At 34.8% G+C, this 14,154-nt stretch overlaps 1 protein-coding gene across 1 annotated transcript in view; it reads right to left on the reverse strand.

Annotated features, from left to right (window-relative positions):
* HNMT (histamine N-methyltransferase) overlaps positions 1-13,363 on the reverse strand; it is a 38,152-nt gene extending 24,789 nt beyond the window's left edge. The window contains exons 1-2 of the mRNA XM_054562784.1: positions 13,167-13,363; positions 7,910-7,962 (exon numbers count right to left, since the gene is read on the reverse strand). Coding sequence (XP_054418759.1) covers positions 7,910-7,962; positions 13,167-13,303 — 190 coding nt within the window. The 5' untranslated portion in view covers positions 13,304-13,363. The remainder of the gene's footprint in view (positions 1-7,909; positions 7,963-13,166) is intronic.
* Between the last annotated feature and the right edge of the window lie 791 nt (positions 13,364-14,154).

A 14,154-nucleotide genomic window follows, 5' to 3' on the forward strand; every position in this document is an offset into this window, starting at 1 on the left:
TCAGCTATGAGTTTGCAACAGGTGCAAGAACAATCTGATTCTGAGTTGCAGTGTGAAAGATATAAGATTCTTGACAAGATAACTCATTTTCCTATCTCTTTCTCTTTCTCCTTCATCCTCTCTCTCTTCCCCTCCCTGATTGTCTCAGCATTGAGGCAGTTGTGTCAATATGGGAAATAAGAGAAGAATATTAAAATATCTGTAGGATATCAGGAAGAGAATTATAAATATAAATTCTGAGTTGAAAAAGCATTGTCATTTGCTTTGGTGTATTTTCTGGCTATTGGCCCAGGAAAAAATACTTCTTGAATGAATGTTTTGCAACCGTAGGAGGCCTAAAAAGAGCTATGCTACCAAATAGTTCTATAAAATAGAAACTCAGAGAAAATGCCACAAAGGGAGCTCAACGCTGAAGTATAGATCTTTGATAGACAACTCAGAAAAGACTAAATCTTGCCTTAACTTCTTATAAGTTTTAAATATATATAGTTGACTGCTACTTCAGCACATACATAGATAAATCATGTATACAATGTTGTAATAGTTTTGTTATATGGAGCTACTCTTAATGAAATGCTAATATTCTCCTACCTTGTTCACGTCAATGACAAAGTTTACAAGATGAGACTACTTGAACTGACAAAGGTAGTCCAAGGTAATCACCTAGTTGGTGAGTTAATCAATATCAGTGCGCATGCACTGACTCCCTGCTCCCCTCTTCTTGTGCATTCTCACAGGCTTGCTCTCCCTTAGATAACCTTCACAGTCTGTTTCTCATCTGGGCTTCATTGCACTGGTCCACCAAGTTAAGAGTGCTTAAAACGCAAATATTGCTGAGGAAAATTATTAGTCATTTACACCTTAGTGTGAGTAGAGCCTGAGGGCCTGCTGTCTTTGTGGAATAAGAAGCAAGAAATAAGCAACAGAAAACAGAAAGTATACCTACAGACAGTGGGCAGCTACCACCCTTTGCTCACCATCACCCACAGCCTCGTCATCAAGGCTAACGTACTCGGAGAAGGCATGGGTAAATCTATGGTCTCTGCAGAAAAGCTCGGCTACAACACCAGTGAGATGGTTCTTAAATAAAGCATCTGTACAGGTAAAATTCTATTACTGGTGAGGCAGACTTGGCCAACTGACACCAGTTTGTCATGAACACATGAGTCAGAACAGTGCTTTGGGCGTCAAATTTCTGAAATAGCTGTCAGAAGCCAGTTAGTCTACTCTTTCCTGTCACTTCTCATCAACTATAAAATTATTGTTTTAATTGAGTTCATTTTTACTGTCCTTGAATATAAAATTACTACTATAGAAAACCTGAGACACAGACAAAAGCATAAGGTAGAAAATAAATATCTCACTTCTAGACAGGAATGGTTAGCTTTTTGTTTATTTCCTCCTAAGGTTTTTTCCCTGCCTTTGAGCAAATAATTGTTTTTCGTCTAAACAGGTGAGATCATCATGTATATAGATTATTTTGACTTTCTCACTTGAGAGTTAAACCATGAATATGTCAAAATTTATTTGTGTGTCTTATTTGTAGTGGTGTGCTATTTTCTAAATATATCTGCAAAGGTTGATTTAATTATTAACCTTTTATAAATGATCTAAAATATATAAAGTTATATAGTTATATATAGTTTTATATATAGTTTTAGGCAGATAGTTATACTTAGTTTTAAAAAACTAAGAAAAAAGAAAAGACAAACCAACAGTAATCAGAGGGGAGGAGGGAAGGGGGCAATGGGGAAAAGAAGGGAAAGGGTCAAGTCAAGGAATATATGTAAAGGACCCATGGAGAAAGCCAAAGTGGGGATGGGTTGAACGTGGGAGATGGGGGTGGGTGGGGGCAGGAGAAAGTGGTGGTGGGAAAATGGAGACAACAGTACTTGAACAATAAAAAATATTTTAAAATAAAATCTTTAAAAGGAAAAGTTGCTCTGAACAAAAAAGAGACTTTTTGCTATTATGAGGAACCTGACAACAAACCATGAATTTTTATGCACAAAAATCTTATTTTTTTAGATTAATTCTGAGACCAGAATTAATGGTTTGAATGAGACCCTTGAGCTTTCGTGATATGGAAAAACAAAACAGGAGCCCAACCTAAGGTGCCAGCTGATGAGAAAGGATGCAAGCTGAAGAACTACAGCACGTTCTCAGAGGCTGCTTGCAAGGAGCCTTTGGAGGTGGGGGCAAGGGCCCCGGGTAGGTGAGTGTGGGATGAACAGGAGTCCAGGAGGAGGGGCTGAAGCAGCAGCTGAGGCTGTCGTTGGGCAGCAAGGGAGTGGCTTTTTACCAACTGTGTCAATATTTTAACAAATGGCATGAACAAGCCTTTGTGTATTAAAAGAATATTCAAACTATTCTTGATATACAATACCACATATTTTGCAGGAACATTTTGTTTCCTTCTGTACCCCTACCTTTTGTACATGAAGGCTTTCATACTGCTCTAACTTCTTCACTATTGTATATTGGCTCTCTAAATCGTCTCAAATGGTTCTCAGTAAATATTTGAACTTTTCTCCAAATAGTTTTTTGAATATTTTGTATTAAATATATTATTAGAAATGTTTTGCTGAAAATATACTAGCAAAATGTGGTTTTGTTAATATATTTGTATCAAAAACATATATTTGTACTTTTATATCATTTCTATCAGTTCTTTATTTTTAATAGAGGCTACGCTGCAGAAGGCCCTTGGTATTGACCCCAATCTCTATTAGCCTCCAAATCCCTTGTCTCATGTATTATCAGGTTCAGTATGTATAAAATGAGGATGACAACAGAACCCCTACACCAGGGTTGCATGAGTGCCTGTATTGAGTCACAAAATTTTATTCAACAGTGTATGTTAAGTGGAAGCCTATTCACTAAGAGACTGTGTCCCAAACTGGTACAAAAACTGGATAGATACAAATTTGTTCTTCAAAAAGTTATGGATAGACATGCGAGGAACTTTCAATTTCATTGCAGATAATCAAAACTGTGCATGAAAAACACTCAAATGTTAAAAACAACAAGAAAAATAATGTATTTTACCTATTTTACTTGTATGCAGGCCATTACTGCATTGTTACGAATTTCAGTGTTGTAAAACTAATTACTTATTTGTTTTTCTAAGTATATAGTCTTTTAATTTGCCAATAATGATAGTTTTGTCTTCCCTCTGTCCATTATCCCATATTTTCCTGTTTCAGGCCTTACTGAATTAGCCAAAACAATCTTGCTTACTCTGGTTGTAATGACAATGGCTCCGATGTTATAGCATCATATTCCCATTCTCTCACATCTGAAATGTATCTATCTTTAACAGTACCTTCATGCTCAAAGTTTTAAATACAATACTATAAGGCAAACTAGTTTTGGGTTAAAGTATTTATGGAGAGTAGTTTATTTTTAAATACGATCTTTATGAATGCCTTTATATCTAAGGCCCCAAACTGGTTACCTGAAGTAGACAGTTCAAAATCCTGTTATATTAGTGAATCACTAGAGTATATATTCTTCTAAATGTAGAGTAATTGCTGATATGCTGCACATAAGTAAAACAGTTCTTACTCATTTCAAGTTATAAGAAGTTAGAATGAAAACTAAAAATTGTCTGCATATCCAGAAGTCCCATATAAATTACACTTCCTTAACAGTCAAACATGGTATTAGCCCCACCACTCTGGATAAATGCCTACCTCTTTCTAGATGGTCACTCATAAAATCATACATTTTTGGACTAAAAACATTAAACAGCTCAAGCACACAAGAAATTGGTGCCTAAGTCCCTTCTATAGCACATCTGAACTGTATTTTTCCAGCCTATGGTGACATTCCTAGAGCAACAGATAGCTCTTCATCTCCCAAGATGTGTGTTTTCATTTCTGGAAAGATTTGATCATTAGAAAACTCATACTGAACCAAGAAATCTCTGTCTCTTTTACCACTGGCCCTTCATGGGCAAATATTCTATAATTTGATCAACAGGAAATATTTGAAAATGGCAATAGGCATATTCATATTCTTATTTCCTGAGCAAAAATTTCTCTCAATTTCCTATATTGGTCCAGTCATTCCCAATTTGCTTATATAGATTGTTGGCTTTGAACCACTAGAAAACATTAACCTTTGCTACTTACCACCTCCTGGCTGCTAACATTACCATATTGGCTCTTCCAGTTCCTATCCTAATTATGTATTTTACTTCTATCTAACTAGCTTAGAAAACTAAACCTCTGCGTCACCTTAACATGTCATTTATGAAAAGAGAGAAGATAAATAATTTGATAAGATTAGATTTTCAAATAGCTGGTCATAACTGAGTACCTAATCTCTCCTTGGCCAAGTCAAAAATTAACTTCTATGTTGTTTAATACAATTTGTTTGCCTAGACTAAAATCAAGAGACCTGAGTTTTGTTCTGCCTTGGTGAGTCTTATTTTCTTATTTGTAAAAAGAGGGTATTGATGGTCTCTAAACTCTCTATTTTTTAACCTCTGTAGGAATGCTAGTGTCCATTGTTGTAGAACAAGAAAACTATCTAACTTATGTCAAAATACGTCAGAAAAATTATTGACAAAAAATATGTTATGAGAGAGTTCAAACCACCTGTCCTTCATATGTGAATTGTTTCAGTGAATTAAAAACTCTCTGCAATATAAACATATGAGGGGCACCCCCCAAACAGAATTTATTTATAAAAGTGTATTTATTCTTACAGGTTTATACTTCAGTTATCTTCAAAGTACTCTCTTCATGTAATGCAATACACTTATCCAGACATTTTTTCACTGCTCAAAACAATTTTTGAACTCATCAATTTTGATGTCTTTTAGTGCTTCTGCCAGTTTTGTCTCACCTCTTCCACAACCCCAAAGTGGTGGTGTTGCTGTGTTTCATTAAAGCACACATCACATAACTTCATACTTCCCAGTTTGACCTCTATAAAATCTATATGATCTGTGTTTCTGTTTGTGATTTGTTTTTCTCCTGATTTTCTCTTTTTGGGTCAGGGGAAGTTGTCACGTTTATTTCATACATCTTCCTTTACAATCTATGAATAACAGTACTGTTTATTAATTATATTTTATTGATGTGGTAAATTACTTAAAGATGACATCAAAAAGTTGGCCATTGATTTCCTTTCTTTTGAACTGCTCAGAGTCCTAATTATTACTTGGCTTCTAACCTGAATTTCCAAATACCTCTTCAAATACCTTACCTTCTCTCTTAACTGTGAAACCTCTCTTCACGTATGCATAGACCTCTAAGAAGAGAATAAGAAGACAGAAAAGGTGCATATGCACCTCTGCTTGGGTTTTTGAAAAGGAAATTAAATGGGCCACCAAAGAACATGAGCATTAAGTGATATAACAGCAGCAATTTCACATAGGATTATCTGCTTTTTGTATGTTTTTCCATTGTGTTGGGGAGAAGTGGTAGTAGCACCATTATGAATACAGAGAGAATATTTGCATCAAAGATATGCAGGATATTATCTGCAGGCTGTCTGGGCAAACAAGAAGAGAACATCCAGCAGGTAAAACCAGAGAGGATTATAAGCTATGATTGAAGTAGAACCTTGTAAGATGCATTATGGAAGCAGAGCCGAAGGTACCAGACAGAGCCAATGATCATATTTGCCAGGGATTGGAGTTCAATGGCTGATCTTGAAGGAAGCTTAAGATAATGCAAATGTTTCAGACACAAAGTAGAACTTTAAGACCAGTTCTCTAAGGCAAGAATAGGCAGTTTCTCACATTGTTCTATGCAAGGTGCTTACATTTGGGCAATGACAGGTTATCAGATGAGCATGTCCCAGTTTATGCGCACTCAAATTGAGTGGGATGTCTTCTCCCCCCCCAATACACTGCTTTTTTTGTGCCAGGGATATCTAGACCTAGGAATTGTAAATGACTGCTTTTGATTTCATGTAGCATACTTCAACAGTAAAAGTTAAGTATCTATAGCTTGAATTAATCTCGGAGTTCTTATATTTCTGATCAATTTCTTATGAAGGGAGCCCTTAATGGGCAACCATGTCCTGCGCAAGGCACAGCCTGTTTTTAATATAATGTTAGGGCTCAGTCAGAGAAACTCCAAGTATCATTTCCTTTGTTTCGATAAGGTCTCCATATTAGCTCCAATGTTCACTTTTATGTGAGGAATCACTGTGTAGGCCAAATGTTCCTTTTTCTAGCTTATGTGTATCTGGATAAATTTACCTTAGAAATTCAATTAATTGTTAAAAGGCCAATTAACTTGGCCATGATAGAGATTGTTTATAATAACTTTTCCTTGTAGGGCTTCTCTTCTTGTCCAAGTACAAGTGACATTATCAAATGGTAGTATTATTGTCTGTTGGTTCCCTGAAACTCATATGCAAAACACACTGGAAGTGATTATCTTGGTTAAATAAATTAATAGGATATTATGGGCAATTTATCTCCTTTATAATCCTCAGGACTTAAAATACCAGTAAGCAATAATAAAATATTTAAGCTCAAACATTATCTATAAGATCATTCATGACAATATCCTTTATTATTTGTTCTTGTTTTTTATTTTCTTGGTGAAAGATGATAATAGAGTAAAATGATTTTAAGGGTAGTACTGATTACATTATATCACAGTGTATTTTGTGAGAAATGAACAAATAATGACATAAAAAAGTAGCTGTCCCATTCCATTAGCATGTTCTTGGTTATCTTTGTTTTATATGGGCCAACAATTCACTCATTCTTGTGGGGCTAAGACTCTTAAGAGACTCAAGAATTACCACCTGTCACTATGTAACATCCACTTGTTACTAGGTGCTAATACTAGGCAGTGATTGTTTCAAAAGAAAATAATAAAGAAAGAGTAGGAGGGAGGGAAGAAGGGAGGGAGATAAAAATAATATGTATGACTACATTTTATATATTAATGTATTAACTTCAGCCTCTAGATGACTAGAAATTTAAAAATAAAGCAAACACAACTCAAGAGTTTGATATGAGACTAAGTCTGGGGATGAAATTTTTTGTTGTTCTTTCTTACAAAAAGGAGTAGCCTGCACCTCATAGAAGCAGTAACAATGTGCTCACCACTCTATAAATGTTATTTGTACAATTCTTACTACCACTCTATGAGAAATGATTCATTGTTCCCATTTTACTGATAAGAAGACTGAAGCCTAGGTTTCAGCCAAGGTCACACAGTTCATTTGTGGCAGAGTCTGACACTACATCACTCTGCCTTTCCAGACCTTCCATTTTCCCCTAAGATAAATGCACTGGTTCTAGGAGTAGTGATGCCATGAAAAGCTTAAAAAAGGGGAGCTGAAGAGTATGCTGAATTCTAACAGGGTAGTTTTGTAACTCAATCAAAGGAAGGGAATGGTTTAAGCAAGTGCAACTCAAAGAGCAGAACTATAAGAGGATTAATTAATTATGTCATTAAGCATATTTTCCTCATAGCAATACTTTTTCAATGATGAGGTCTGTGCATTTATTTACATTCCAGTGCATGGTTATTTTCTCATAGACCAGAAACAGTTTGCAAACTAGCAACCAGTCCACAGACCATACTTAACACGGGACAAGCTTCAGAAATGTCTTACGAAATTTTCCTTTTCTGTGAAGAGTTAAATCATTTTGGATAAAAGTTAACCAAATATAGTCTATATGTTTTTCCATTTATAAAAAAGAAAGTTACATCTTATCCACATTACATATAGTAATGAAGGTTGATGTCCTAAACCCTATAAATCTATGGGGGAATTAATCTTAGTTGAAGTGGTTTTGCCCTTACTAGTTTAAATAAGTTAATCTCTTCCAAAAGTAGCTTTCTGGGAAAAAAAAAAAAACAATATTTCCATCAAATAACATGGTGTTTGGAGTGAAGTACAAATTTTAAAATGTGTTAATTCATACCTGCACCTCCGCCAACGCTTAGAATCTTAATTTCTGACTTTTTATCTCCAATCCTGAAAAAAAAGATTGTGTTGTTTATGAAAATGTGCTAGGTGCTTTGGGAAATCTGATTACTAAGTCTAGGTGAAAAGAACAGCCTAAAATTACAGTGAACAAAAAGTAGGCCAACATGAAAGATTCCAATTATTTCAGTAGTTATATTGCTGTCTTTAGAAATCTTTAGAAATACAGGTTCCACTCATTAACAATCTTGAACTGGTAGACTTTGAGAAACAATATAAACATCTCAGAGGTAAACCATTTGTTGAGAATTCATTTGGAGAACAAGAACAGAAAAAGCTGGTCCTTGAGTCTTGTAAAATAATTAGCCATTCATTCATTGTACACGGGGAAAGGCTGAGGTGATACTGTCTCTGTAGTAGCTGCCTTCTTACTAACTCCTTTTCAACAGACGAGTGTTTATCAAACATTTAGTATATGCATAATATTCTAAGCATTGAGAATACAAAAATGAATAATACACTACTTTGCTCTCAAGTGAAATGTGAGATAATAAAGCTCTAGTACTAGAAATTGAGTGAAATTGATGGCCTAGAAAACAACACTACAACTTGCTTTAGGTTGATGTAAAGAGGTCAGAAAAAAGTATGAGTGTGCAATGCCAAGTGTCCAGCCAGGATGACTTGGTGAAGCATGACGCCAAAGAGGAAGCTGGAGAATATAGCTTGATGGCAACTTTATGTTTTGTCAGTATTTTTCTTTTTGTTTTTTGTTTTCATTTTGTTTTGATAAATCTGAATTCAACAGGCATTTGGATATGCAAGAGTTAATCTGGGTGAGAGAGATATCAAGATAAATGATGTATTCTGGAGAAGTATTGTTATAAAGTAACAGTAAAAAAAAAAAAAAAAGGAGAGTAGATTCCATCAACTAAGGATATTGCAAAGAGAAGAGCAGTGGGATGATTATATAATACCAACTTTTAAAAGTCACTGAGCTATGGGACATACGCAAAGAAGACAGAGGAAAACAGGAAAGTTCAGAGATATGAAAGGAATAGTAAACAAGGAGAAAGTCATCAGTAGTGACAAAGGTGGCAGAGTATACTACTAAAAATTTAAAAAGAAAAAAATATACACTGAATTTTGCAATATAAATATCTTTGACAATAGTTTTTAAAGTGGATTGAGTGCAGAGGTTAAAGGGCAGTGGGATTGAAAGTAAAGTTGGTAAAGAGAAAAAAAGATCTAGAGAAATTGTTGAAATAGGATGAGTGAGAAGAAAAGGGGTGACTGCTAAAGGGGAAAACATGAAGTGGAGATATGTTTGCTTGTTGGGTTATAGGACGGTGAACAAGTGTGGTTCTGGGCTAATAAAAGGCCTATGCAGAGTAATAGGACGAAGACAGAGTTTAAAGCAAGGTTCTTAAGGGAATTGGAAAGTATAGAGTCAAAGACACCTACCAGTGAGTTGCCTGCCTTAGTTCTAATTAACTTACAACTCATAATCATGAGTCTTAATATACCCACTCCTACTATGTTTTTAGTTAGTTTTTAAAAATGCTCATATGCGTGGATATAGTGAGGTTTATGGATCAGAATGTCCAGGTTGAAATCCCAGCTTACTGATTTGTTACCTTGAGCAAGTTATTCAATTTCTCTGCACCTTTACTACCTATGAAATAAAATAATACCACCTACTTTATAGGATTGCAATAATGGTATATAACTCATGGAGGAGTTATGAGGATTAAATTATTTAATTCATGTAAATATCTTAAGTTGGTATTGGTGTCTACTCATGATAAGCACACAACATGTATTAGGACTTATTATTATTCTAGGCACAACTAAGTGATTTAAATGAATTAACTCTTTGAATCCTCACAACTCCTCTGCGAGTTAGATACTATTATCCTATTTCATATATTATAATGACAACTAATAATTATCAAAAACTTATTGTTTAGAATCTAAATGCATTACATACAACAACAACATTTTACTATATACAACCATAATTTGTCACTCTCTCCACCCCATTCTTCATCTTAAGATGAAGAATGAATAAATGTACGTATATTGACAACTGAGAATCTCCCAGTAAACAGCCGAGTTTACATCAAATTGCTACAGTGAACCACCCACTCAACAAACTCTTCCCTTATATATATAAGGAAAATCTGAATCATTTTTGAGTGCCTCTTTATTTGATTAGATGAGCAATCAAGCCTTATTAGGTAGTTTGGCAGTACCCCTAATATGGAAGACAGAGGTCAAAACCAAAACTCAGGAGAAACATGCAGAAAGCAGTGGAAAATTTTATAAGAAATAAAATGAGGCATTACATGTGTGAAATATGAACAGAATGCTATAAAAATAACACTTTGGGGAGTTAAAAATATAATAGCAAACATTTAATAGAAAGGCTGAAAAAAATTGTGGAAAACTGAAAATATCCGAAAATTAGAGAATCAATTTAGAAGGTCTAGTGTTTGCTGGATACAAGTTCCAGAAAGAGAAAAAGAGAGGGGAAGAATAATTTTAAAATGTCAAAGTTTTATTGAAGAATCTGAATTTCAATTGAAATGGCCCAGGCAGTATCAACACAAATGGGTGAAAAAGGCCCACACTGCAATTCATTATCCTAAAATTCTATGATACTAAATATAAAATCCTAAAAGCTTCTAAGTAGGGAAAACAAAAACAAAACAAAAAACAACAAAACAGTGATAAATCAAAGATGAGAAATTTTAATAGTATTGGATTTCCCAATGGTAAATCTCATAGGTAAAAGACAATGGAAAAATACATTTAAATGTACAATATAAAATCATGTCAGCATAGAATCTTAGGCCCAGTCAAACTGTCCAAAGGTAAGCATAGTGAAGGCAGTTTTAAACATACAAAGTCTCAAAAAGTTTACCTCCCATATACTCTTTCTTGGGAAGCTGTTAAAGTATTAGCTGAAAGAAAAAAGGAGGAGAAGAAAAAAGAAGAAATAAAATTAAGGAAACCAAGAAAAGAAGGGCATGAGATCCAGAATCAGGGAATCCAATACCAGAGAGAAGAGAATTTATACAAGGTAAAATAAATTCCCTTATCAATAATTATATAGCAGGCCAAGAGCAAATCACCACGGTCTGGAGGAAAAAAAGAACAGAGAACTCCAGTTAAGATGTTCCCATGGAGAAAAAGTAACAGATTACTTGATTAACTGGAATATATTGAGAGAAGGTTAATACTTCTGCTTGGGGTATAAGTAATAATAAGTTTATAGAAAACTAAGGAAGTCTAAGGTTCATGGAAAACTAAAATCAAGACCATAGTTAACTCTAGGAAAAACAGAAAGCCAGACATGAAAGGAAGTGTAATTTTACTATAATGCATTTTCAAACCTCAATAATATGTATATAGGCAAAATGATATAAATTTTCAAATTATTTAACCAAAAATTTGACATAAATATATTGATATGATAAAGGAGAAAATGTACCTGTTTTTTTAGCTATTTTAACACAGAATACTGAAGAAAGACAAGAATAACATGTTATTCAGAATTAGGAAAGAAAATTCCATAAGAAACAAGTAAAAGATTTCAGAGTGTTGAAAGTGGTTGCCTTTGGAGACTGGGAGTCAGGGCTGGAAGTGGGAAGGGCCAGAAACCAGTATTTTTTTTTTTTAAGAATGAAAAATAAAACAGTCATGTTGAGTACTTATATAACTTAGAAACAACTTTAAGCAGCAATTTTAAAGGTCCTTCGGCTATATTTCATTCCAAACATCACCTTCAGGAAAAAAAAAAATTACTTTTTAAGTAAATGAGACTTTGATTTAGATTATTTCTAATTTTGTTACCAACATAATGCAAACTTCTTGATGTCTTTGAAATTTTTTCAGTTTTTTATAAGTCCCACATTCAATATTTCCAATTGGATTGGAATATACCTTGAAAAGAAGGGTTACCATTTATTATGTTATGTTCGTTCATGATGCCTCATCAAACCAAACTGATGGCTAAAGAAAACCAAGTATCCAGATAAGCTTGGTTTTAGCTCCACAGAAGAAGTCAGAAATAAGTTTGTCACTTTTAATTTTAGAAATGAACAAAAAAAAAAAAAAAACCCAAAGAAGTAAACTATAATTAGTTACCATTTAATAAGTATTTCTGTATTTGCTATCTGCTTTGATTTTTGCATCAATATTCTACTTTAAGTTATCAATAAATTATATAATACTCTACTTTTAAAAGCCACATTTAAATTTTACGTCGATTGTAACTGAAAAATTTTAACATATTTTAAAAACATATAAAAACTAAACCATAAACAAAAGGGGAAACACAATTCCATATATAGCCAGCGATGTTTGCTCTGATGAGGCAGAGGTGCCATATGCTAGTGTAAGAATTTCAGGCCTATAATAGGGAAAGCGAGCAGAAGATAAAATTTCAGTTTCCTTTGCTGCTGCTGATTGGATCTACAGTCAGTCATTTCTTCCCAGTTTTCCATCATTATTTCCTGAAGCAGAGTAAGTTACAGCAATCCACCCCTAGATAGGTGATTTGATTATCTTCAGCATGTGGAATCTGTTACTCTTATAATGCTTATCAGCCTTGGCACAAATTGAACACATTAATCATGAAAAAAAGCAGTCTGCAAGAAGGATAGAAACTAGTGAGTTTCACTGATAATAAAAAAATGCTTTTTCTTTTGTGCCACATTGCTAATATTAAGTTGAAAGGAAAAGACAAAATTTTTTTGGAGCATAACAGCTATAACAATGAATAAGAAAAAATGAATTTAAATGGATATTAGGAGAACCGAGAAGCTGCCATTCAATCTTCAGGAGCAAATAGTATTTGGTAATTTTTTATATTTGATTCTAATGAAAAGAATGTTAGACTCCATTTGGGACGATTTTGAATGAGAAATTTAGAGGAGGGCTGAAAAACCTGAGCTCAAAGATTTACATCTTATCTTTTCCCAAATGAACATAGATTTGTGCCTTTAAATGGTTCTTGCTTATTTCCATGCAGCTGGAAACGCTGCACAAATAGAATCCTTTGAATGTTTAAATCAAGTGTTTAACTAAAGCGCCCCAGAAAAAAAGGGCACAGTGGGGCAAGGAGGGAGGGGAGCTGCTATCAGTAGCAGATTCTTATCCCCTTACCCAGCCTGCAGGGCTGGGCTCCTATCTATCACTGAAAAGAAATCACGGAGCTTGCCCCTTTGACAGAAACGTCCTTTTTTTGTTACCTTGCTAATATGCCTGGCAGCTTCTTGTCCAGGAATTCCTGCATGCACTGATGTTCCGTGGAATTGTTGAGAAACCTCCGAAAAGATTCAACATATCGGCTGTGATCAGAAAACAAGCTCCTCATGGAAGATGCCATATTTGATTTTCTGAGGAAGACAGGAAGGGAAAGTTTAACTTCCTCTCTCCCTTTTTCCCAGTTCCTTTTTTCTCTCCCTACCCCCACCAATTTGTTTTCAAAAACGGAAAAAAAAAAAAAAACAAAAAAACCTTGCTTTCAATTTAAGAGGCAATGGAAAGGCTGGTGTTCAAAGCTCACTGCCACGTCAGTGGGGCTTTTGCACTGATACTTTAACCCCTACACAGTTGTTTTATAAGAACTGGAGGTAGTAAGCCAGGCAGGAAATCCAATGCTAAAACTGATTTTACTCCCAAAGGTCAGAGAGTTGTAAAAACAAACTACAGTCCGATCATTTCCTGTTTTGTCAGCAGCTGCCTGCTAATAAATTTCAAGTGGTAAAGTGGCTGCTTTCAGGGCCAAAGGTGACAAACACAGGAATAAACAGGCCAGCTACAAAACTGCAAAAATCTTTCTGAAATTTACAGCAGTTGAAATTTTTTTTTTAGTTTTTTTTCTTTTAAGATCTTCTTTATTTTTAAACAGAGGGGAAGGGAGGGACAAAGAGAGGGAGAGAAACATCAATGTGTGGTTGCCTCTTGTGCAACCCCCACTGGGGATCTAGCCAACAACCTTGGCATGTGCCCTGACTGGGAATTGAACTGGCAACCCTTTGGTTCTCAGGCCAGTGCTCTATCCACTGAGCCACACCAGCCAGGGCAGCTGTTGAAATTTTTGATATGGGACTACTGTCATCACTTTCTTGCTGTCTGTGGAGAGTTTCATGCCTTCATGTTCCTCAACGGTTAACTTTAAACTCGTCTGCTACATTTCTTAACATGCTGATTAATTTGTTGTGATTTTGGAAGTCT

This window comes from Pteronotus mesoamericanus, unplaced genomic scaffold, assembly GCF_021234165.1.
Source record: "Pteronotus mesoamericanus isolate MK-2021 breed Mesoamerican mustached bat unplaced genomic scaffold, CSHL_Meso_final scaffold_651, whole genome shotgun sequence".
NCBI lineage: Eukaryota > Metazoa > Chordata > Mammalia > Chiroptera > Mormoopidae > Pteronotus > Pteronotus mesoamericanus.